The 25,723-nt window shown below is 38.4% G+C and overlaps 5 protein-coding genes across 10 annotated transcripts; 1 reads left to right on the top strand and 4 right to left on the bottom strand.

Moving 5' to 3' along the window:
* LOC18785430 (expansin-A8) lies at positions 768 to 2,642 on the top strand. The gene is made up of 3 exons (XM_007218787.2): positions 768 to 1,061; positions 1,416 to 1,728; positions 1,919 to 2,642. Exons 1-3 carry the CDS (start codon positions 917 to 919, stop codon positions 2,217 to 2,219), a joined length of 759 nt encoding a protein of 252 aa, XP_007218849.1. The 5' UTR covers positions 768 to 916; the 3' UTR covers positions 2,220 to 2,642.
* Positions 2,994 to 7,176, bottom strand: LOC18785240 (mini-chromosome maintenance complex-binding protein). 3 transcript variants are annotated; one of them, XM_020556307.1, is made up of 14 exons: positions 6,824 to 7,175; positions 6,528 to 6,641; positions 6,332 to 6,439; positions 5,946 to 6,077; positions 5,513 to 5,554; positions 5,293 to 5,400; positions 5,039 to 5,197; positions 4,800 to 4,874; positions 4,563 to 4,676; positions 4,172 to 4,374; positions 3,927 to 4,062; positions 3,489 to 3,713; positions 3,349 to 3,416; positions 2,994 to 3,264 (listed from the first exon to the last, which is right to left on the bottom strand). In XM_020556307.1, exons 1-14 carry the CDS (start codon positions 7,016 to 7,018, stop codon positions 3,150 to 3,152), a joined length of 1,794 nt encoding a protein of 597 aa, XP_020411896.1. In that variant the 5' UTR covers positions 7,019 to 7,175; the 3' UTR covers positions 2,994 to 3,149. The 3 variants fall into 3 exon arrangements, with proteins under 3 accessions (XP_020411896.1, XP_020411897.1, XP_007218874.1); XM_007218812.2 differs by having other exon boundaries at positions 3,019 to 3,264; positions 6,851 to 7,174; XM_020556308.1 differs by lacking the exon at positions 4,800 to 4,874 and having other exon boundaries at positions 6,824 to 7,176.
* Positions 8,124 to 9,202, bottom strand: LOC18785077 (glucan endo-1,3-beta-glucosidase; the record flags this gene model as incomplete). Its single annotated transcript, XM_020556309.1, has 1 exon — positions 8,124 to 9,202. A coding segment is annotated over one exon (951 nt), but the record flags the coding sequence as incomplete, so codon positions are not given.
* LOC18786797 lies at positions 10,125 to 11,171 on the bottom strand. The gene is made up of 3 exons (XM_007218435.2): positions 10,765 to 11,171; positions 10,620 to 10,683; positions 10,125 to 10,494 (listed from the first exon to the last, which is right to left on the bottom strand). Exons 1-3 carry the CDS (start codon positions 11,068 to 11,070, stop codon positions 10,325 to 10,327), a joined length of 540 nt encoding a protein of 179 aa, XP_007218497.1. The 5' UTR covers positions 11,071 to 11,171; the 3' UTR covers positions 10,125 to 10,324.
* LOC18785187 (potassium transporter 2) lies at positions 11,599 to 15,883 on the bottom strand. Of its 4 annotated transcripts, none has more exons than XM_020556303.1 (10): positions 15,633 to 15,779; positions 15,341 to 15,439; positions 14,905 to 15,139; positions 14,582 to 14,827; positions 14,445 to 14,498; positions 13,890 to 14,150; positions 13,744 to 13,796; positions 13,530 to 13,647; positions 13,184 to 13,438; positions 11,599 to 13,011 (listed from the first exon to the last, which is right to left on the bottom strand). In XM_020556303.1, the coding sequence occupies exons 2-10, from the start codon at positions 15,377 to 15,379 to the stop codon at positions 11,906 to 11,908; spliced, it is 2,367 nt and encodes a 788-aa protein (XP_020411892.1). In that variant the 5' UTR covers positions 15,380 to 15,439; positions 15,633 to 15,779; the 3' UTR covers positions 11,599 to 11,905. The 4 variants fall into 4 exon arrangements, with proteins under 4 accessions (XP_020411892.1, XP_020411894.1, XP_007220249.1 ...); XM_020556305.1 differs by lacking the exon at positions 15,633 to 15,779 and adding an exon at positions 15,788 to 15,883 and having other exon boundaries at positions 11,906 to 13,011; XM_007220187.2 differs by lacking the exon at positions 15,633 to 15,779 and adding an exon at positions 15,531 to 15,632 and having other exon boundaries at positions 11,906 to 13,011.

Raw genomic sequence — 25,723 nt, 5'->3', positions numbered from 1 at the left:
CTCTTTGGCATTTACCTACCATTCGATGACGCATCTCTAAATTATTTATTTGTCGAAAGAAATTAGATTTAGTTGTTTAATTAACTTAACTAATGTCTAGCAAATCAAACATATTAACAGATTCTCAATCTCTTTAAATCATCACACACACGTGAAACTGATAGTTCAAGCTTCTCATAAAGATGCTAATGATTTTCATGTCGGATTCTCTAGTTGATTCTCTGCTCATTCATTGCATTCTTCAAATGATTCTTTCTTCTTTTTTTTCCTTTGGGTTTTCAGAAAAAAATATTAAGCAAAAGGGTAATGAGATTAATGAATCGTAGTGTGCAAACAGTTTGCTAAAATGGGGTGTTGATAATTTTACAAATTATGCTCATTTGGATCCACCCTACAAGGCCACCAGATTGGACTTGTGTGAACCTAAACACACCCCCATTTGAAGGGCTAAATTCCGCAATCTCAGGCAAATGAACTGAAATGTTTAGATAGACAAGGCATTTGATTTGAGTAAAATAAGATTAATTTATAAAAGTATAAAGTAATTGCAAGATGGAAGAAAACGGTTTGAGAAATGCATGTGCAGGTGGGGTCATTGGGTTCAGCAGTTGGTAAGTCTAACTGGAACATTTGCATGTGCACATTGATTCTTGTAATATGACCTGAAAATATGAATGTGTTAACTTATGTGGCTTTGGCTCTCTCTCTCCCTCTATTTCTCAAAAAAGTGAACAATGCTAAACTTGTCTCTTTCTTTCTGGGTATACAGCCCCCACCAAACGCCCCCAACCAATGCCTTCAACTCCCTATATAAGAAAACCCCAATTCCCTAAAGCTAAGCACTCACCACTTTGCAGTCAATAGTCAAGCAAGTCTTTCTCTCCGCTATCTCACAACACAAAAAATATACACAACAATGGCTTTTACCTCACACTTAGCCATTGCTCTTCTGTTCTCTGTTCTCAATCTATGTCTTCAAGGCACTTATGGTGACTATGGAGGAGGATGGGAAGGTGGTCATGCCACATTTTATGGTGGGGGTGATGCCTCTGGCACAATGGGTAAGTTACCAAGTTCCAAGTCTCTTTTTTTCTTCTCTCTTTCTGTTTTTCTTCACTTTGGGATAATTTTTGTGTTAAGGTTAAAAGCTTTAGTGTAATTTGAGCTTTTGGGTAAAAACCCAAAATGCACACAAGGGCAGATAGTAGTTCAAGCTGTAAATTTCATTCCAAGTCACTTTCTTTCTTTTCTCTTACTAGTTTTCTTCACTTTTGGGGTAATTTTGTGTTAAAGTTAGAAACTTTAGTGTCATTTGAGCTTTTGGGTAAAACCGAAAATGTACAAAAGGGCAGATAGTAGCTCAAACTGTAAATTTCTACCATGAATTGATGGGATCATATATGTTGGTGTTGCAGGAGGTGCTTGTGGATATGGAAATTTGTATAGCCAAGGGTATGGAACCAACACTGCAGCTCTCAGCACAGCTCTGTTCAACGATGGCTTGAGCTGTGGGTCTTGTTATGAGATGAGATGTGACAGTGACCCCAAATGGTGCCTCCCCGGCAGCATCATCGTCACTGCCACAAACTTCTGCCCTCCTAACTTAGCTCAGTCTAATGACAATGGTGGCTGGTGCAACCCTCCTCTCCAGCACTTTGATTTGGCTGAGCCTGCCTTCTTACAAATTGCTCAATACCGAGCCGGAATTGTCCCCGTCTCCTTCAGAAGGTAAAAAAAAGTAATTTTCGATGCGACGGTCACATATAATAGTTTTATTTGTGTTGTGAGTTAGTCACATCAACATGGTTGTGTTCATATAGACACTCACGAATAATTTTTCAGTGTGACGGTTGCAAACAATAATTTTATTTGTGAGCTAGTGACATTTTTAACATGGTTGTTGCGTTGGTATGTGCAGGGTTTCTTGTGTGAAAAAGGGAGGGATAAGATTCACCATCAACGGTCACTCTTACTTCAACTTGGTTTTGATCACAAACGTTGGAGGTGCAGGGGATGTGCACTCTGTTTCAATCAAGGGGTCCAAAACAGGGTGGCAAGCCATGTCAAGGAACTGGGGCCAGAACTGGCAGAGCAACTCTTACCTCAATGGCCAGGCTTTGTCTTTCCAAGTCACCACCAGTGACGGTAGAACTGTGACCAGCAATGCTGTGCCAGCTAACTGGCAGTTTGGTCAAACATTTTCGGGCGGTCAATTCTAGACTTTTTTACAAACAGTAAAAAGTCTGGAATAAATGGCGCAGGGTGATTTGTATATGTAATATTTGATTGCTTGGGAAAGGGGAGAGAGGAGAGGGAGACAGACAGGGTAGATTAGGAAAGAGGCAAATGTTATTGCTGAGGTGGCTAATTTGGCACCCGCAAGGCCTGCTATATATATTATTTATAGTAACGGTGGAGATTGTGAGTCATATAGTTCGCAGAAATCGTCCATTTTGAAGATGCATTTTGTTTGTTTTGAAGCAAAATGCACATTAATATCTTTGAAGGTGGTGGGTAGGTATGCAGATTTATTACTCATACCATACCTAACTGGGTACTGAGCCCAGCTGGGGCAACTTTGTACTTGGTATCTTAATTATATACTTTGTGGATTTCTATGGAAACTCCTTTTTAAGTTCTCAGCAATTTTTTTTATTTTTATTTTTCAACTACTACAATATTAGATCAATGAGTGTATTAATAGGAGCTTTTCTTTAGAAAAGATGCAACTAATGACCATTATCATCTGAGATTCTGAGCATATCAACCTACGATACCTTTGGCCAATAAGTTAAACACATGACTGCGATATATGAGTAACTGTTCTTAATTACTTGAGCTACAAGCTATTTGGGGTTGATTTGGTCAACGGTGAACTTGAGAAATAGGAAAACCTGGCTACCGAATGTAAAGACTAAAGAGAATCTAAAGAGGTAGTCAGTAACCAAACACAAAGGGCCCACCGTTTTGAACAATCTGAAATTTGATGTGAATTTGGCAACAACCAAAAAATGTGAATAGGCAGCACACTATTATTAAATGACACTATTTTCTTACAAAAAGTTCCGGACTTGGGGCCAGCAAGAGCCATAGGCTATAATTTACACCAGTTAATAATTAGAACAATTCCCAGTAGTAATTTTTTACTTTCACTTGAGCCTCTCTTTTCGTAACCTTTCCAGTTCCTTAACCATCTGCCAATGTTCTAATGATAGGCTGGTTTCACCAAAACTCATAGACATCAGACGGCCCATTGTCAGCAATCTGCAAGCAAAGGAAAATTTCAGATGAGATGATAAACAAAACTTGAAGATACAAGAACATTTGGAAAATCTTCCAGTCTCTAACCTGCTAAAATCTTGGGTGCCAAGTTTCCTATCTTCTTGCCTTGCTGCAACCAAGTCATTTTCTATCACCTGTAAGGTATCAACCCATGAGAATTATGCTCGGGTTTAGAGGTTAATTGTTGATGTCAAGCTAACTCTTACCTTCTGCATTTCCGGCTCAATAGAATGTGGCAATGATCTAAGAGTAGCCAAGTACCATCTCCAAGCCTCTAGTGCTTCTGCAGCAACTTCAGAGGAACCAACTGAAGAAGGGTGGAAAGGTAACACTATATCAGCAGGCAAAATGTTTGATTTGCCTTCAGATAAAATAAGCATTTTGATGTCAGCTGCCATGTCCAGTTTATAGAACTTAAAATCGTATTCCACCTGAAACAGACAAATTAAATGTATCACGTGTTTAGCACAATACTTGATGAACGACATAATAATCTCATGACGCACAAATTCTATTAAAATTCTCAGGAATGCATTGTTTACTACTAAGGATCAATCCATGCAGGGTTTTCCAATCTTAGTGCACTAAGCAGTAATACATAAATATACACGTACATGCATATGCATGATAAAACAGAAAATCACCTTTTGCAACTCCATTAAAGTTTTAAGCACTCTTGCATTTTCAACCCCAACAGAGTTGAGAGTTCCAGCTTCCAAATGGGTCTCATCAAAGATCAAGTGTGAACCCTCAGCCAGCTGTAGAGCTCCAGTTATCAGCCTGGAGCAATGTGAAGAGTTAAAACTATAGCAAAATTGATACTTAGAAATTAAAAAATTACTACTGAAAGGAAAATTATACTTGGTTAAGGAATTAGAAATCTGATTACCTGTTTGTCTCATAATCCTTTCTTGGTGCGAGAGAAGCAGTGTTGAGATAATCAACTGTCAGGGATATACATTGTGTGAATGGTAAAAGATTCTTCATAGCCAGGCGAAGCGGAGTGCCAAACACAGGTACACTTTCTTTGCTAAAACAAGTGAGATTCAGTGAAAGCTTCCCGACAGCAACAGTTTCAACTCTAGAATATACCTGTCAAAACCATAATAAATCATATACCTCATAAGTACAGGAGATGAAGAGAGGGAAGGGGCAGAGGTAATTTGAGAGATTGAGATAAGAAATGGACTCAGAAGGGATGTAGATGAACAAAAATAATGTAGAAGTACCATCATGCGGATCCAACACTAAAAAGTTTGATATGAGAAGGCACCATTTACCGTGGACAAGAGATGTAACAGCATGAAATGAGCAGCTACACCATCATTACCAAGAATAGCTGTAAGATGTCCCAAGAGAGCTTCCCTGATCTCTTTGACCAAGTTGGGCTTTGGCTATAAGATCAGATAATAATTGCATTGTCAACACAACCACGTTAGCATAAATAGTAAATACACACAGGTAGGTATATAAGTCCTTCGTTTGAAGAAACATGACTATAATGACCACAAAATCACCTCCACTGTAGGGGAATGAGGTAGGAAGTCATGAACTGCAAGTTTCCTATGAATAAAACAGTGGAGACGTGGTACCTGCACCAAAGGAAAACGTATTTAAGTGAGCTACGTACTTATAGTCCAACACAAGATACTAACAAACAAGCTGTACAGAAAGAAAAAAAAAACATGCAAGATTTAGTCCTTTGTTCATATATATGGAGACCAACAGTTGCGTAGATGCAAGACACAGCCAATACCTTATTAGGGGGAAAATGAACTAACACATCTTCACTGAAACCATTTGTGAAATCATCACATTCATCCTTGTCCACTTTGAACTCTGGATCGAAAGTGAAGACTCCAACAAACTCAAAAACCTCATTTAGCTTTAAGTCAGACTCTGGACAATCATATATCTGATAACCATAACAGTTTCATCAGCTTTCACAAAAAGAGAGAACAAATCTCAGTTCATCATTTTTCTATTGGTACAACTAATTGACCAATGTACCTTAATAAGACAAGGAAGCGAATCCCTGTTGACATCAGGCCCCATAATCATACTAGAGCTGGTGCCCTCAGTAATTGACTCCTGAGACTGAAGATGTCCATCCTCTTTCTGAAAAAGGAGAAGAAATTTAGTAAAATAAATTTTTATTCCATCAGAATCATAAAATAATGATTTTTAATAAAATAAAAGAGCAAAATAAACTGAAATTTGTTCTACTTACCAGCTTTTTGGCAGGAGAGCATTCAACTCCTTCATCTGAGACCTGTCATTGAATGCAGTGTGTCAGATGGACAAAAAAGAAGACATTTTTACAAAGCTAAAGCTTCAGAGAATCAGATGTGCAGCCCCAAAAAATCATCAAGTCATCAAGGCCCAAAATAATGATGAATGCACCTAGTCTATCAAGTAAATTATAACAATCCAATTAACAGGAAACCCCTTCAGAAAGCTTCCTACTTATTTTGCTAAGAAAAAACTTCCTAAATCCATATAACATACTGTTTTAAGCTGCTTCGGAGCTCAGAACAAAGATGACCATAAGGAAAATTACCATTGTAATGCAGTTTGCCTTTTCTACTTAAATATGATTATCCTTTTACTGCAAATCGAGTTAAAGTGAACAGTTAATACGCAGATTATGAGAATGGAATTACATTGCAATCCATGTTATCAGTAGCTTCAACATCCAATCTATGGCGCTTCTCTCTTTGTTGGGTTGCCGAATTCATACTTCTATACATCACTGCTTCAGAAGGAGATTCAGTCCATGAATTCTGTCCTGGCACCTAAAGATGTAAACAAGATAACAACCCAAGAAGAATCAGATCATGGAACGATCCACAATTTTAATTCCACACATCTAAACTGAATATGGTAGTAGGCACTCTGAAATTCAAGGAGTGTCATTTACCCTAACAAAAAGAAAACTTAAGTACAACAAACAACCAATAACCAATACTAAGCATATGGTTATGTGCTAAGAACAGAAGCTGATGTCATATTCTACAAAGAAGGAAGAGTTTGAGTATAGAGAACTCACCGGGATGCAGTAGAGCATACGGCGCTCCCATAATCGCATGTCCGGTGAAGTATCCATAGGGAACTGAGGAACATCCGTAAACTTGTTGGTTCTCCAAACCGAGCCATCCTTCAAAAGAGCCACAACACATTGTTTTAGTGGCACAGAAATTAGCCCATTTTGGGTCACCGGAAAATGATCAGAGGGCATAAGATACCTTATAAGCACCAACATAGAACTCATTTCCCAACATGTCCTGTATCATTCCCCGAAACCGAACCAGAGTGTTGGGCTGAACCCATCTTATAGTTGCAGAATTCAGAATTGGCACCTAAATTTTCCCAAACAGTGATGAAACGAGAACACATATCACACAAAAAACTATTTGAAGGGAAAGACTTTTAACAACAGATGTGATAATATCTAGGTCAAGATAGACACAAGAGATTAATGGGAAAAATACACAATTAGGGTTTTCAAGGACAACAAATGAGCCCAAATAAAAGGACTGACAATTGAAAGTACGCTTAGGGTCTGGACCTGAGTGAGACCATCGTCCTCGAAGAGAAAGTGACGGAAGAGATCAACGGCGCCCCAGTCCCGGCCGTCGAAGGAGGCGGGGTCCGATCCCGACGCGATGGCCTTCTCGAACGTCGATCGAACGGCTCCGAGAGGGTTCGCCAAGCAGTCGTACGCTAATCCCACCATATCTGATTGCAAATGATCCTCTATCTCCCTCCCTCTTCCACTCTCAGTCTCTCTTTGTGCCGTTTGAGAGCGGCTTCCCGCGCTTTTAAGTAAGGTAATTGGATTTTCCCGCTAAGCACTGTTTGTTCCCGCCATTTAGGTTACTGCCTACATCTTCTTACAATTACAACTTACAAAGAGAAGACTGTAATGACTTCTGGATCGTTAGATGCGGCAGATGACTTTTGGACTGTTGGATGTGGAAAACTAAACAGCACAAATGAAATTCGAAAAGTCAAAAATGCCCTTACAACGTTTGAGGACATATTTCGATTAATCAAACGTTAAGGTGGCTGCCAGGTGGACGGCGTGATCTTGATCTTCGTTCCTCTTCTTCTTTGTTCCTTCAGCAGTCTGCCGAGGCGCCCAGACCCGCCTAGGCGCCGCCTAAGTCCCTGGCGCCTGCCCCTAACGATTAGGGGTAAATCGTGGCGGTGTCCTCCCGCCTAGCTCCTAGGTGGTCGCCTAGACTGATTTTTCGAACACCTCATCACCTTCTCTATAAACCGTAACCCTAGATTTCACCCCCACCCTCTTTCAATTTAGGAACCGTCAAATTTTCATCTTCAACTGTTCTTTGATTTAACCCAATTAGACTTTCCAGGTGAATTTCATGGCGTCCGTCAAAGCACGAGACTTTTCAGGTGCTTCTCTGGGCCCACCGTTCCAGTACCGATTTCGAGCTTGCCCGAGTTGAATAACTCGGATTCACAGATTATAGTGGTGGCCACCTTCTACAAGTTCGCCGATTTTCGGCGATCATGGTCGTTTGGTACAAAACCCTCTGGTACCCGTTTTTCATCTGCATCTGCTTATCTCTTTACTTTTAGTTTGTTAATGGTTGAATTCTATGGACTTCAATTTGAGTGTGGTTAATTAAGCATATAATAGTAAAAGTCTGGTTCCTGTTGTCAATGTATTGTTGAAGTTCTTCATTTGGTGCTTAGCTGAATCAATTGCATCATCGATTCTCAAGTCAAACGTAGGAGAGAAAAACAGACCAAAAAACAAAGTAGGAGAAAATCAAAATTGGATAATGCTTAAATAAACTCAAACTTTTGGCTGGTGACAAGAAATCTAATAATGTTGCAATGTTTAGAGACAAATTACATCCTAATTATGAAAATAAATAACAAATCCTAACTGTATAACCACATAAATTACTGAAACCATGCTTTGTTCTTTAATTTTTGTTCACAGGAAACTGATTGGATAAACGGGCCACTTGTTGGGATGAAAGAGACCCCAGTGTTGCTCCACTGCTGCACCAGGCTTCATGTTCTCATTAAACATGGAAAACAAGTAAGTCTCGGTGGAGTTCCCCGGCCGCCTTGGTGTTCCACGGGACGATAAGACGTGGCTTATTAGGTTCGAATTGTATATTTGTGCATTGGCCGGTGTTGTCACCTTCCCATTCCCATGGGAGGGCCAGCCTGTCTCGGACACCACGACTTGGACTTGGGGCGCCCCTGCTTTCCCCAATGCTGCATGTAATGCATCCACCATGGAGTCAAACAGGTTATCATAACTTAGACGACCGTCTGTCACGACCTTCCCAGAAACGAACAATGCATAAGGCAGTGAAATGTCAATTGTGTCTCCAATGTAGGCAAAATAAGGGTACACATTGGCTAATAAGGGTGCACCAATGCTATTGAGGTATCGAGCAATAGGTACCATGTACTCCATGGTGTCTTGAGAAAAGGCTCCAGCTGAGGGAGGGTAAGATACACCCAAGACTGATGTTGCAATTGAAGTGCTGACCTTGATGCCTCTATTGCCCAAAGCATTTTGCAAGTTTTTCATTGCTGGGAGGACATACTGGGCAGAGTCTCCTGGAATGACCTCATTGCCAACAGCTATGTATCGAAATTGGATTTGGTGCGAATAAGGTGTTATGTATGTTGCTATCCAGTTCTGAGCAGCAGAGTAGGAGTTTGCAAGTTGTTGAAGATCCTCATTCCTAACTCCAACTAGGACTTCGATGCCAGTATTGCGAAGGGCTTCGAATGCTTCTAGGTTTGGATCATAGAGTCTCATTCGTCCGATTTGATTCGATGTGTACATGTCAATTACTTCTCTTGGTGGTGGCAAGTTGTTGGCCACCATTCCATAGCATACTCCAATTGAAGAAGCGCCTGATAATTAGAGAAATACAAGCATGTTAGCACATTTACTATTTCTGTCTAACTAGTACTTCGTTAAATTTTAAAGAAATAATGGCCAGTGTTCATCAAAACAATTAGAAACAATCAGTTTTATGATCCGAAAAATAGTTAATTAATTTTTACAGGAAGTGTACTTTGGATAGTAGAACAGCTTTCAAAATCGAAGTTTCAATTCAACAGAGTCTGGCGATGAAATTTAAGGGTTTTTTTTTTTTTCTAACTTTAAATATAGTCTATGATTTTCATTCTCAAAAAATAATAAAACAGTCTAGATGGTTTACTAGTTTCAGAATCTAACAATATCTTAATCATATTGACAACGAATACCAAAAAATAAAGTTCACATGTATGATAAAACTTTGAGCACGAGCAAAACAAGGCTAATTATAAGAGAATCAATTGTAAACATTACAAGAGTTTGTAACAATAAACTCACCTGCAAAATTTGGTCCAAGTAGCACCGAAAGCGTGATGGAGAAGATGAGACAGAGCCATTGAACGTTGCAGGCCATTGCAAAGATTGCTATGAAGCTTAGACAACGTCTGCAACTCGAAGCTTGATTTGATTGATTGTATGAATAATTTCCAAAATACAATTCTAAACTAGGCTCTTTTATAGGTTAAACCAAACCCCATTTCTACCAGGAAAATAGACATTACTCCTAATTAACAGAGGAAAATCAAACCCAGGATTGTTGAGAAAAGGGAAACTTAAACAAACAAAAAGGGGAAGGTTTCCTACAATCTTTAAACACGGTTTGAGGCCTTGGTTTGCTTGCAAATTGCCTTAAATCACATGTTACCAAATTTACATTATATGCATCGTATCATATTGTAGCTCCATCTGTTTTTGTTTTTACTTGAATGCTTGGTCAAACGAAATTTGAATGGATTTGCCCTGCTGCATATTTTAGTTCATACTATGATCACTTCATTGCTCAATGCTCATCAATTACAGTTAAAAGAGAAAAACAAGCTAGGTTCTCAAATCTTCTACCCAACATTGAATTATATATTTTTGTATCTAAAATTGGCATCACATCGCGTCACCAGGCTCTGGGATATCTGATATACAATACAAGCACCATGTTCTCTGTCTTCATCCTGAGAAAAGTCTGGTAAAAAAGTTGCCAGATTTCGATTTCTCCATACACGCCACATGAACATATCTTCCAAGTTTGTCCACTTGCCTTGGCTCACCCCCTGTATCTTTCTTGCAAACCTTGCACGTTTTGTCCACCCAGCCCTCTTCCACATATTGCCCATCCACTGATTTCCAAGTGAAAAACAATTACCGAAGTTAGGAAAATCACTACAACTTTGAGCCAAAATATTGAGAAAAGAGTGCTGCTATTTGGATTGAACCACACTATGATTTCAAAATTTCTACATACCATCAACATAAGATTTGAAGAAATCCTTGTATGTTCCTCCAATTTTCCTTCTCAGAGCCCCATACTGCATGAAAATAAGAAAACCCAATTAGCAAATTTTTTAAAACAATGAGCTAGTTTGAAAGCATTTTAATTTTCAACATACCTGTTCCCTGGACATTTTCTCTCCAGACTTGGTGGCCTCTCTAGCATCTTCAATAAGCAGAGCGTCCTCTGCAGACCTGGTTTGAGAAAAATCAAGTGCTTCTGTCACACTGCTAAACAATGACTGCTTGGTTTTCTTGGGTTCTTCCTTGTCACCTTTCTCACCCTTCTCTGTTTTGGCTAAGACCCTAAACTGAGAGCTCTTGCTGACGAACCCTCCACGGTTTGATAAGCACTCTGCAACTCCAAAATTTGAAGGGAACTTGCCGTGTGGAGGGGTCAAAGGAAGTGTTCTTAGAACTCCCATGTCTGCTTTGCTTTGCAAAAATTAATTAAGTTAATTTTGCTCCTTGTATGTTGTTGGTGTTTAGGGTGTTCGTTTCTGAATCTTTTGCCTATTTAGACGACTAAATAGTAGCCACGCGTAGAGAAAGATAGCATGCCTGCCACTCACTGGGCTTGGTGGTCAGCATAATACTACGTGGCCCTTTATCAAAGCAGTCATTTGGTTTTTTCCAAAAGTCATTCATCCAGAATTCAAGTATCTTATAGAATCTGAGACTGATGGCTAGTGAAAAACCAAGTTTATTTTCAGATCACTCATTTTATTAAATGGGCGATTTGGATCCAGGTCCTCAGATCCACATCATTTAGGATGCAAGCGCACATGCCATGTTGAACAGAGTCGGTGTTTTATTTTTCCCTTGTACAATTGATAGTCTAAAACTATTCTAATCCATGGGTATGGAATCCGAACTTCGGTATAAGGAGTCAAGATTCGTGTTTGCGAATAGAGTTAGGTTATACATACATTATTGATCATATTGTTTACGAGTGTAGAACAGGTTGATTGTTCCAAATAATTAGGTTTCCCAGACTACAGTAAAATCTGAAGATGGCATAAGATCATGACAAGTCAGGTCTGACATCGACCCAAGAAAAAGTAGTAATTTTCAGAGTTTGCTGGTAGTAATCTAGCTAAATGCATCATCTGTGAAACTGATGGCGTGGTAGAGTAACATTTTTCTACAGACCTCTTTGAACTACACAATCATCTTCCTAGCACATCCCTTTCCACTCTCTCTGCTACAGGAGTGAGCAAACAAAGACAAAACTATTTGGTAATTACATGTCTGTCTGGTCTAGACAACATAAACCATCCCAACCTCAAGAAGGGACACTGGTGGCACTTTGAGCGCCACATCTGCCCCCCTGCAATTCTTCCTCAGGAAATTATACCCAAAGTTAATGGCCAATCTCTTCATGATAGATGAACCTTGCTTTGCTTTAACGTGTGAGTGCCCGAGTATAAACGCCGTCCCAGCTTGTTGAGCTGCATACAGATCCTCGAGCTCTTCACGTATCTGCATGGCATTCTCAGTCCGGCTATCAGCCTGAGAGTCATCATCAATGACAAACCTCACTCTTCTTTCAACTGGTTCCATCTCAATAACATCTGTTATACTTTCTACAGTTGGGAAACCAACAGACACACTTGCCGGTTGAGTCTCCTCTATCTCATAAGCTGGTGCACCAGAAAATGCCACTGTTCCAATGACAGCCAGTCTACTGTCACTCATATCAGTAGACCTTGATGCATCATCCTCAGTGCATGAGCTAGTTCTCTGTGTTCGACACCAATCATATCGGATGAAATCAGCCAGCCTATCAACTAGTTCTGATTCAAAGGAGTCAACATCCTGATGAACATCACGGTATCCATACCGAACAATACACCTATAGGACCGATGAGCTGCAGGACCAACACGACCCACAAGGTAGCGCTCAGCAGGCAGAACATAAGGGACAGGGACCGACTTTACACACACAAAAACTAGAACGCGGTGAAAAGCAGGGAGGTTGGTTACAAAGCGGGAGAAGTTAGCAGGAATGCCAGAGGTGAGATCTGTGAACACTAGGCCAATGCCAGGGACTCGAGCAATTCCCAAGCTTGGACCCAACGCTAGAAGCCAGTCCAAGGAAACCTTGTTGTGGAGGTCAAATTCGTACTTCTTGATGGTTGCATAGTGCCAAACAAACATGATAGTCATGAGGAACAGAGCAAGAAGGATGGGGAGCCAGGCACCCTCCCGGAACTTTGTGAGTGAAGCTGAGAAGTAGAGCAATTCAATAGATCCAAAGAAGATTAGGAAGCAAAGGGCTAGAATAGGTGGCTTGCGCCAACAAAGGATGATCACCAAGGAAGTGAGGCATGTTGTCACTAGCATAACCGCCATCACTGCTAACCCTGAAATAAATAAATAAAAACTGCTGCTTAGTACTTCAAGAAACATTAATGATTTTAAAATTTTAATTAGCTGCATTTGGATGTATTCATGATAAGAAATTTAGGCAGACTCTATGAATAAGAGATGAATTTTATAATATGAATCTAGAAAAATATATAAAGACCAACTTACCTGATGCATTCCCCAGGTGTTTTGTGTCTCTAAATCCAATGGTCACTGCAATGCAGAGGATCATGAGCATCCAATTGATCTCAGGGATATATATCTGGCCATGTACCTTGTCAGAAGTGTGAACAACCTTGACTCTTGGGAAACAACCTAGTGACTGGCTCTGGTTTATGATAGAAAATGTTCCACTGATGATTGCTTGGCTTCCCACAACAGAAGCAAGAATGGCCAGTACAAGCACTGGCCATCTCACACTTTCTGTACCCAAAAACGTAAAGTCGTCACATTTTCTAATGAAATGTTGTTGAATAATATTCCTGTCTATAAAACAAGAATGACAAACACATACCTGGAACTGAGACATAAAAACTAATCCGGTGACTGGTGTGGTGATGTTGTGATAAGTAAGCAGCTTGACCCATATATGCCAATATAAGTGCTGGATAAACCAAAAAGGTAAAAGCAACCTGCACTAAGACAGTGGGGGTTGCAACTCCCTGATTAGTATCCAAATCAGTATTCACAATGCATAGAGAAGACACTACGAGGAATGTAAGACTTACCTGAATAGCAGAATATGAGAAGTGGCCAAGATCAGCAAACATGGCCTCTGAGCCTGCATGCATAGCCACACATTATTCATCAATATGCAGGACAACAGCAAAATATATACAGGAATATATTATATGCAAATATTTTCCAAAAGTACCTGTTATGCACAGCAATATTCCACCTAAAGACATCCATCCGCTTATCCTTGTCTTCCTCAAGAACTTGAACATGTAATATGGAGACAGAGCTTGATAGATATACCGATTCCACTGGAATATGTTATATAAGCCAAGTGCACTGATGCACAGAAGCCATGCCAACACCACTGGTGCAAAAAAGAATCCAACTCGATGGGTGCCATAGTGTTGAAGTGCAAAAAGACACAACAATATGAAACAAGTAATTGGAACCACTGCATCTGCAAATTGGGGCAGAATATAGATGTAAATAGACAAAATGGGCAAATCATTACTGCAAGTCTACAATTAACTGATTGTTGGTACTTTATATCTTTCCAATTCACTTCCGAGGCAATAAACAGACATACTCGAAAAAATATTAATTTCATCCCAACCTCCTCAATATAATCAAAATCAAGTCTATAGTTCATCAAACATAATGTTCAGAAAACAGAAACTTTATTAGTCCTCTACTACTATTGATTGGAAATGAAAAATCTTATACGAAATAAAATAGGAGATGAGAAGCTTACACTGGTGATGCTCCTTGGACATGGATAATTCCAGGCCAGACACCGCAGAAAAGACTAAAATAGCATAGACATGAATTTGTCAAACCAGAAAGAATTGCAACATTTTTTTATATTGTTTAAACTGGAAAGACGTCTACCTGAAATAGCTGGAGTGAGCACTCCATCACCAATTACCATACAAGTGCCAAGAAGAACAAGAATTAGCAAAGCAGTGTGTAAGGCCTTGCACTTCTCCAGTACAACTTTCAACCTTGAACTTTTTTCCTTCTCTGGTGGGTGCTCCAATTTATAAGTAGAGAGTGCTTCATCAGCAAGCTGCCGGTTGGGTAGAAGGCTCACTTTTGCATGCCTACATATCAAAGAATACAGTGCAAAAGTACCACCTGCAGAAAAACATGGAAGAAAGGTTACAACCTAAAAACAGGACAATAAAAGCATTGTTCAGTTGTTCAGTACTTACCCTCTCCGTTATCATCAGCTCGAAGGACAATAAAGACATACTTGAACAGAGGGACTAAAGTAAGAGTCCAGAAGACAAAAGAAAGTACACCATAAATCTCTTCATTGGTCTCTGAATGTTGAATGTCTTCTGCAAATGCGCTCTTGTAGACATATAAAGGAGAAATGCTAAGGTCCCCATATACTACTCCAAGACTCTGGTAGGCTAAAAGCAGAATATTCTTCCAAGAGTCCTTCTGAAATGCAGTTCAACATACAGCTTTCTGAGAATTCAGTTCATTTCTAGAACCAAATGAACTGCTAAAGTTATAATCATTTACCAAGTTTTTCAAACATAATTTGCTTATAAAACCATACCCGGCAGAAACTACAAATGGGTTATAATGCCCATAAGCAAAGAAACACTTAAATTGAACTTATGAAGATAAAGCACTAACCTTTGAAGTGTCCCAACACTTCACTCTCTCGAGATCCATGGCGCTCAACTTTCAACTCTGAGACTAGATTTCATCAGATGGACGCAGCTACCTGCAGATCTGCATTGAGACAGTACAAGTTTTATTGGTTAACTCGAACAGAATCTAAATTATATAAAATCCAGCTAAAGAGATTTCATGGGATAATCACACTTCAAAGAACTCCCACCCAGCTCCCTCTACTTTCCCGGAAATAGAGGAGATAAAAGGGCATATTCCCCCACTTTCCAATAAGCCCACATGACATCCATACCTGTATCACATTCCCACCAAATTTTTGAAAGCTGAGAACTTTTTTTTTGTTGCAAATTTCCAGGATAAGAATGAAAACTCAAAGAGATGAAACCCAAAAGCCCACAACCTTTGGCAAAGAGGCAAATACCAAAAATAAAAAGAAGTTGTGATCACCTGCACTAGAATTATTCAGATAAAGACTCATAAATGGAGAAGGGGCCCTCATTCGTTCTCTATGCAGCAGTTTCCAGTCACTATTGTCTTACCCTCCCCAACCTATAATGGTTGGTAGGGTAGGCAAAATAAAACTGACATGTCGCTGTCAACCTTCTATAGGACAAAGATGAAGGAACTTCAATTTAACTGTGTATTCAGTAATGCATGTGGACCTAAACTTTACATTTTTCACATGAAAAACATAACGAAATAGGAGAAAATTAGTAGATGGCCAAATAAAAAAAACTAAGTAATGGCAACGAAAAGGCAAAACCACGTGAATTGTTAACAGTTGCATACACCCAAGAGAAAAAGATAAATCAGCCAACTAGTGCCCGCGCAAACAAAGCTGATTTCAAGGACCATTTCTTACGTTCTGATCTTATCCCTACCTTTTTTCTCTCTCACACCCACAGCCTTTGAATAGTTAATAATTTCATTTATGAGTTTCTGGTCTTTCCAACTTCTCACCTAATTGTTACACCCCTTCAGTCTCTTTTGCTATCTAAACCATGAAAGCTTGTTCTGTATATAGAAAATTTTCACCAAAAAAAGAAAAAGAAAAATAAGAAATAAACAGAAAGGGTAAACTATCCCTGTCACTAAACAAATGTTAAATGGGTTTGCAGCTAACTCAAGAAATCAACAAACAAAATTAAGAGCACACCAAACCTGAATTTCAAGAAACTTATATATAGTATTAGTGACGAATGCAAGAGCAACCAAAGGCTAAAGAAAAAAGAGATTTTGCAAAGAAGGATGTTATAAAGGGCAAACCCATGTGAAGCCAAGTGCTGCTGAACATGCTAATGCTAGCTCAAATGTATTAAAGGAGCTAACTTTTTCCCAACCCTTCATGACAAAAAACATGGAGGCTGAAAGGCTCAGTCATTTCCGTTTTTCTATCACCCAGTGGCCAGTGTGGGCGTCCCCTTTCTGACCCACTTTGTCCTTTTTTACATTTTAGCTAAACCACTTTTTGATTGCATCAGCTATCTTCATTCTTTACTGGGTTTAGGATTGAGATCTCCATACTAAAAATAAAAAGAAGATCGTGACCTCCATTTTTGTCAAAAATACAGCTATTTTCTTCAAGATTCCGCCTTTGTAACTATAAACCATCATGCATTTATTTGCAAAAACAGAAATATTACCTCACATTTTCACACCAGCAAATCAGCGTGAACCTCTGGATATTGGAACATGGTAAATCCAGCAAATGAGGCACTTAACACTACTACTTGGGCAGTTGAGCTTCAACACTCAGTGGCCACAAACAGCTGGCAACTGGGTATTGGGTAAGATTTGGTGTTTATTTTGGTATGATAGGAGATGGATATGAAGTTTATATTTGGATGGCATGAAAAAGCTGATGACAGTGAATCATGGCGGATTTGTGTGCATATGAAGATTAACTGACCAAATGAATGAACCGACCAAATGGTAAAGTGTCCAACAACCGACCATTGCGAATGTCCCTCAATATTCACTGATCAGTAAAGAGACAGTATCTTATATGTAGATATATATTTATCTAATCATTAAAAAACAAGAAGAACGTGGTTAAGTTTGGGATATTGATTCTGTTCTAAGAATTTGTGAACCAAAGTATTCCCCTGTCATCATACGCGAGACAAGAGCGGGAATACTAATACACCACTTTTTAAAATAAATAAATAAATAAAATGTTAGAAAGTATGTTGCTAGCATTCGTCTTACATCAATTAGCGATAATTTAGACTATCATTGTCAACAGTATCTCACATCGCTTGATAGTAAAGTGTTCCAAATTGGTCAACAAAATGTCCGAAAATTATAGCTTAATTCAATTTATTTTCCAACACATAGTCAACGAAGTGTTAGAAAATTATTCTCATTTCATTATCGTAGGGTCAGGTTGAGATCAGATACGTGGCACAACGAGCAAGCTTAGGCCACACCACATAGTCGAAAATCAAGGGACCATTGGGCTTGAGCTATAAATTTCGAAGACTAGATTCAATGGGGTGCGACGCACGAGAACCCTAGTATCAAGCTATTGTGATAGACTCTCCCCCTAGAGATTAAACTAACAAGAACAAATACTACACGTAATTTCAGCCAAAAGGCTGAGAAAAGTACGACTGTAAACTTGCCGGGCCGTCTCTTTTATACCAACTCTCCGACTGATTCTCACCTCACCTCAACCTGTCGACGACGGAAATATCAACCTTTTTCCTGCTGTTTTTCAAGTAGATTCTTGCTCTCATATTGGCCTCGAGTGTAACCATTATATGGAGCTGGAACAAGAATTTGAGCCCCTATTGGCAAATACTTCCGTATACGACAACAGACCTTGCAGGCGATATGAGAATAATACAAAATACATAAAGTCGGGACAAGAATTTGAGCCCCTATTGGCAAATACTTCCGTATACGACAACAGACCTTGCAGGCGATATGAGAATAATACAAAATACATAAAGTCGTTTCCACCCTGCTACATTACAAAAGTATTAAGGGCATTAATGTCTTTTCAATAATGCAATATTATTTCACTTCTTTTATTATCTATAATTTGGGCTTATATCGGTGAATTTTCTTTTACTAAGCAGTTTGTCTTTTAGTAAATTCTTTATTAAAAGTGTTGTTGGTACTAATTCCGGCATAATCATTAAACCTAGCGCCTCTTCGAAATTAATTCCCGCATAATTAGAAAATAAAAGCACCTCATTAGTTGTTTTTCCTTATAGTCTCACAGCAATTTTGATTGAGTGTCGTGGGCTTTCCAACTTTTTCGTTCTGCACAGGAAATAGTTGCCTTGGTTTAGCCACAAATCAAAAGCCCATTGGGGTTCAGCCATCAAATTTTCAGACTAGATTTAATGGGGTACGCCAGGCCCATGCAGTCGTGCATCACTTGGGCAACGTGCGAGAACCACAGCAGCAAGCTACTGTGGTGGGCTCTCCCTCTAAAGAAATTAATTTAATAAAGGAGGTGGGCCATTGGCCCACATACCAGATATTAAACTGATACGAACAGATACCACACTTGATCTTAGCCAAAAGGCCGAGAAAGGTATGAGTTCGTCAATGTCTGGCAATCTCTTTCATATCAACTCTCCAAGTCTTTCTTTTCTCCACCTGTCGATGTGGGATACAACAACTTTCTTTTCCTTGGTCGTAAAATTTCTGCTGCTGATTCTCACGTATAGGCAAATACCAAAGATTGGGTAGAAACTCCAAGGCCACCCTGACCCAATTCAGCCATCGATTGGTTAGAAAACTACATGCTTTTTCAAACTCAAATCCACACATTTTTATTCACTCTCTTATTAACAAAATAATGTATATATCTTACATATACAACACAATTACCAAAAACTCCCAGATAATTTGAAAACATATAAAGAAGAAATCCTAGCGAGCTATGTATTTATAGTATACATGGGGGAAAGTATATGTGATATCATTATGTATCAACAAGAAGGTGGTACATATATAAAGTGAAACGCATCAAAAACAAAAAACGCACAGCGCTAGCAGACTCACTTCATGATCGATCTAGTGACCAACGCCGGGGCTCGGGACATCACCGTGCCCTCCATAAAAATCATAATCTCCGCTGCCATTATTGTCACCGGCTTCTTTCGTGTATTCGTCTTTCACATCCAAACCCTTTCTCGACGCTTTTAGGCTAGTGCTTCCCGGTTGTTGATACTTGCCAATGCGTCTGATCATAGCCGCTCCCCTGTGAAACACCATGGACAGAAGAAGCAGCAAAGTTAGTAGCGCATTCAAGAGCTCCCTCCTACCCATCTTTCAATATAAAATCGATATGGCTGATGAGAATCGAGAAAAGGGAGAAGAAGAAAGTTTAAAAAGGAGGCGGTTAGGTTAGGGCCATGCTGCTCATTTTGATTTATTAATTTAGTGCATGCACCATCATGGTGTCAATGTCTTGTCATCCAATCTAGAGAGCGATAAAGCTTCATAAAAAGTTGGCCAGAAGACCAACTTATAGAGTTGATGTGGTGGAGACATGCATTGCTTTAATTTGTTTATTTTCTTTGACAATGAGCAAAATGATAAAGAAGTATAATTGTTCTTTTGTATATAAATAATTTTCTAGTCTTTGACCACAGTACGTCCATTATTACTGGGGACCATGAGGAGTTAGGCCATGTTTACTTGTTTATATACTTAAAACCTACGAAAAGACAGAGATGTTTGCTCAGCGTGATGATAAATTGCACTCATATAAATTAAATTTCAATTTTGCACTTTCTCACTCTCAGACAAACATTGCTAGGGTTTTAATGAATATGGGGGTGGGGAGTAGAAGAACCATGCATTAGATTGATTACTGAATGTTCATTGCTTTCAGTGTACAGACTAGGATCTGATTATCATGGCCGCTTCATGTGGATCTTAATTTGTATGTGACATAATCATATAAGTCCGACGAATTCTGAATCATAAAACTGAATGGGAAGAGAAATTTTTTTGGGTGTATGCGCAATTGTATACAATTAGTGACATAAAGTTGTTTCTCGTGTCCATAAACTTTATAGTGTATATAAAATACATAAGTATATGTGGAAAGGGAAATGATAAGATTGAGACAAAAGAATAATGGATGTAAATTCCTCTTCTTTTTGACAATCAAGATAAGATTAAGAGGGGGATTAAAGGGGCCAATATTCTCTCCTTCTTCTTCCTTTACTTTAGAAAGGAGTTTTCAACTTTCGGTTGCCGGTCCAAATCTGTGGGCATTGAGCCATTGACCTCAACAACAACAAAAAGGAGAAAAATAAAGTTTCATTCTTGTAGAGCCTGGAAACTGATGATTATTGGGTAATGACTCACACAATCTCCACTACTAATAACGTCCAAAGGATGAGTTTAAACTTAAAGGTTTTGTTAATCCTAAATTAACTATCATGTCCTGAGTGACGAAACAACCGCGTGAGAATGACATAGACGACATAGTCAAAGCTCTCTGTTCATTCTGATAGGTTTTAATTTCGTGCCAATTTTCAACAATAAATAATAACCATCTGCCAAATGGGTTCTAGATTATTGACACCATTTTCTCTATGAGATTGATAGCTAGCTACATGTGTCACGTGTAGGGGCACATACAAACTGGTTGGTTTACACTCACAAGCTAGATTCATCATTAAAATGGGGACACCGTCAAATTAAAAATGTTCACTAACGACCTATACCTATACCTATACCTATTTGCATTATTATATTTTTATGTTGGATCTTTTTCATTTTTGGTTAGAAGAGAATTTATTGGTAGAACTTGCCCCTAAAAGGTTTGTAAAGAGAAAGTGTTCGTGAGCTCTTTAACCACTTTAGGATATGCTATTTTTTCAATGTGGGATCTTGAGTTCTAACATTCAATCACACTTCTGTACCCAACGTCCTCGTTGGCCCACTCTATCGACATTGACTTGGTGATAGCTATTTCCTTCATTTGAGGCGGCTTCACTCAACTATCAGTATTCAATGACTCGATTTCATGCTCGTATATAACATTGATCATCTTAATCCATCATATAGGTCACCTCTTCCGTTGAATTGGACCCAGTTGCATGATGAAACTAGACTACGATACCAAATGTTAAGAACTCATGGGTAGAACTTGCCTCTAAAAACTAGCTTGTAAGGGAAGGGTGCCCATGAGCTCTTTAAACCACTCTAAAATATGTTATTTTTCTAATATTAAATATTAAGTCCTAACATATTAGGAAAGGAAAATACTAACACACATGTTGAATGCGTAGAAAACTGCTATTAATAACTTGAATTACATGTTTTCTGGAAGAAAAGAAAATGACAAGTTTCTTACAAGCATGGCTGATTCAACATGTTTGATTGTGTGTGTATGCGTGCATAATGCATTGATGTCTGGGAAGGAACTAGGATCGACAGGAAGCCCAAATTTCCATTCTAGGTTTCAAATTTCAACTTGTTCTTTTACTATTTGGTGAATTCATGACATCAACGCGGTTTAATCCCTCCAATGCCTGTCTCCAAACTAAACATATTTAATGGGTTAGGTGTTCGTCGGAAAAAAAAGGGTTAGGTGAGGGGAGGCTCATGTATCTGATTCCTCTTATTCATTTCATTTTTCATGGAGTCAGTCTCCCTATGGTCCAATATTGTTTCTATTGGGTCACACTTGACTTACTGGTCCATTGAATCCAATCAAGTCGTGACAAAATTAAAGTGCAATTTCTCTAAGCAAACCCGTAGTCCATAAAGACCTTGTTGCTTGTTTGTTCAAGCGATACAAGTATAGAATTAAAATATTATAAATATATTAGTGAATTTTTCTTTATCAATTATCTTTTGTGTGGGCAAAATGGACAATTTTACATTCTTCGAATCATTTTACGGAGAAATTTTCATGCAACGAGAATAGCATCGTTACAAGTAAATTTTTCTCCATTTTGTGGCGTAGATAAAATTTCGAAGAAGGCCTGGTAATCAGTTTTCTGTACTGTCAGGCCCAAACCTCCACAAAGAAAATGTGTGACGGTGGGTGTAGAAAAGAAAGATAAAAATTGAAGTTGTGTGGCGAAGACGCTAACTTGCGCGAGACGAATCGCGTACCCTCTCAAACGCGGACTGTTGATGGACTAGCTAGGAGTCGGCAGATTTTTACTAGGTCAAACCTCCCTGTGCTGACATGTATGTGTAGCCATCCAAATCTGGCTGTAACTGTAAAGCTTCTCCCACTCTCACTCCTCCCCACACGCCACCACCGGAAAGGAGTAGGGCCTAGCAACATTAAAATCAATGGTTAGAATTTGCTCACACACAAACAAATATCATTATTATTTCAATTATATATATAACGCCAATGAGATATTTATAACATACAATTCATTAGTCAAGAGTACTAGTCAATCCGACTAAAATTACACCAACACAGTGTGTTATGGCAAGAAACTTCCCATTTGAGGAAAATTATAGATATCAGTGATTCACAGTATATGAATGTGGACTTCCAAGTAGGTCATAATCGACCGAAAAAACTTCCAAGTAAGTCGTAGTAGCGCGTCACAAGTCTTTGCCTTGCCAATACATTATGGTCCCTACGAGTTTGAGCTTCTCACGTCATGGAAGACGAACTTGTCCAAACGAACGCAACGCAACGCGCAGCAACAGTTTGAGGTTTTCAAATTCAACACTTAATAATTCCCTCGCTTCCCGTATAAAATCCCCATCAACCTCCCCCTCTTCTCCAACACACCACCAAACTCTCTCAGCTTAGCCTAATAGCCTTTACATTTCACACCAAAAAACTCCTCATTTTATTCCCAAGAATGGCACAAATGCTGTGCGTTTTGCTTATATTACTAGCTGTGTCAACTTGTTCATCTGCCAGGCTCTTGAATGACCAGCTTCATCACCTCGAGCTTCCTAAAGCACACAACAAACACAATGTGTTTTTACCAGAAAACCCATCACACGAAGAGGCTCCTCATCATCTCCGTCCTCAGCAGCATGTGTTTCCATGCCACACAGACAATACAGATCAAGCTTCTTCTTCTCATCTTCCTGCTGCTCCTAGATTTGGTGCTGCAGCAGCCGCCAAGTATGGGCCCCTTGTCTTGAATCTTCTTCCCAAAGGGACGAATCCACCTTCCGGACCCAGCAAAGGAACCAACGACCTCAACACCTAAACCAACCGCAAACAACATTATTCACACAGAACAGAACCAGCCAGATTTCAACAAGTCATTGGTTTAGTTGGTCTCTTTCTTTTTGTTTTGTTCCTTCTATTTGTTAGCAGCAGATACTTGAAGTAATTTGTTCTTTCTCTGTTTCCAGTTTGGTTGGGACGTGTAAATATACTCATTACACGAATTATAGATAGATAGGTAGCTAGCTAGGGTAAGGGTGAGATTTGATTCTCTTAATTTGTTTGGATCATTTATATATATGTTCTGATGATTTTTCTAATAGAGTTATATAGAATATAACAAATTACAGTACTGATTTACTTCCTTTTGGTTTTGTTTATTGTTCTGAAATAATAATGTTCATGCGCCCGTCATGAACTTTGAAGAATTATTGGTGTTATTGACTTTAGTTGGAATTTAATTGGTTACATTCTTTCTTAATGAAAGATTAGTTTAATTTAATTAAACAATTGTGATACGCACATCGTTAGTATATATGCACGATAAGCGATAATCTAAACTATAGATAGGGGATTTCTCACACATACAACCAAAATGTTATGAGAATTTGAACTTGAGACCTCTTGTTTACAAATTAAGGTCATTTTCCACTCGGTTAGATCCCGTTGCCTAAAGACTTCAAACTTAAAATCTAAATGCAAAGAAGAATAAAATAAAACAACGAGTAAGTCTCTTGTAAGACTTATACGACTAGTTATTTAATTTTGCCACCCTACCTAACCATTATTATTTTATTATGGATAATATTATGGTAGGTTGGATTGGTCCTAAAGTCGTAGCACCAGACCAGACCAAAGGGTCTCCAAATTCTAGGGTCAAACCAAAATAGATTTTTTTTTTGCTTTGGTTAAAAGCCAGTGATCTAGGAGAGGAGAGAAAATGCTTAATGGAACGCTCTAATCTATTCCTTTTTCTCTCTCTTTAAAAAAAAAAAAAAAAAAATAATCACGGTGAAACCAATTTAAGTCCTCCAGTAGGTCCACATGAAAATGTAAGGAAATTGACATTTCTTGCAAAAATGAAAGTCATTCATTACTTCAAAGATTAAGAAAAGATTAAGAAATGAAGGTTTGCTGTCCAATTTTGACTTCGATAGTTGCCTGCAGCGCATAAATAAACAGACATAGACTTGAAGAAGCAAAAATGAAAAACAATAGTTAAAAGGTGAGGAGGGCTGGTTTCGATGTTCAATTCTAATTGGAGTTTGTAATTGGATTAGTGAGTTTATTGGGTTTGCATAAAGTGGGTTTAATCTTTGTCATAACCAAAGATTGAAAGATGAAGATGGACCTAACCAACAAAACGGTAATACCTCTAAATTTCGTCCTTTTTTTATCACTGTGTTTTACACAAAAATTCAATTTGGTCTATAATATATTTTTTTTATAACCAAATTGGTAACTGTGTTTCTCAAAGTTTACAATTTATAAACATCTCATTATCTTTCATTAAGTTTAGTTTTTATTTTTTTAGGATGTCCCTTCAATCTTCTTCCTCTAACTCAACAAATTAGGGTGTGTTGAGCTATTAGAGTTTAACAATTTGGGAAAAATCTTGGGGTGTAATCGAAATTATGAGGTATAAGAAAAATAAAAAAGCCAAACCAAATTAAAATAAAATCAACAACTTACTAATGTATTTTGGTATTGTATGAAGTCACAATACATTTCTCACTCAATTAATTCAGGCTTCACTATAACATTCAATCCGTGACCTTATACCTCACAATTTCAATTTCAATCCAAGATTTTCCTAAATTTTTAAACACTAATGGCATAATATACTCTAATTCATTAAGTTAGAGGAAGAAACTGAACCTGCTTCCTTAAAAAAAAATTCACTTAATGGAATATATAACAGAATGTTTAAAAATTGTAAACTTTGAAAAACACAGTTATTAATTTGGTTAAATTTTTTTCTTAGTGATCAAATTAAATTTTCGTTAAAATTCCAATAAGATATTTATCCATTTTTTTCAAACCTACCAGTCGCCCAGTTAGACCTTTGGGTTTAGACAGCTTTCCAAGTAATCCACTGCTTAAAGAAGTATTAATTTTGAAGCATTACGTGGACAATAAGCTTACCAATTCACTATCTTTATTATGCTTATCAAGTGCGTTCTCTTTTGGTTTTCATGATATCATGACAACTAACTTAGTGGATAAGCCTTACTTAATGCTTAATTCTT

Source organism: Prunus persica, chromosome G2, assembly GCF_000346465.2.
Source record: "Prunus persica cultivar Lovell chromosome G2, Prunus_persica_NCBIv2, whole genome shotgun sequence".
NCBI lineage: Eukaryota > Viridiplantae > Streptophyta > Magnoliopsida > Rosales > Rosaceae > Prunus > Prunus persica.
The sequence above is the reverse complement of the archived record's forward strand: the minus strand, read 5'-3'. Positions and strand labels throughout refer to the sequence as shown.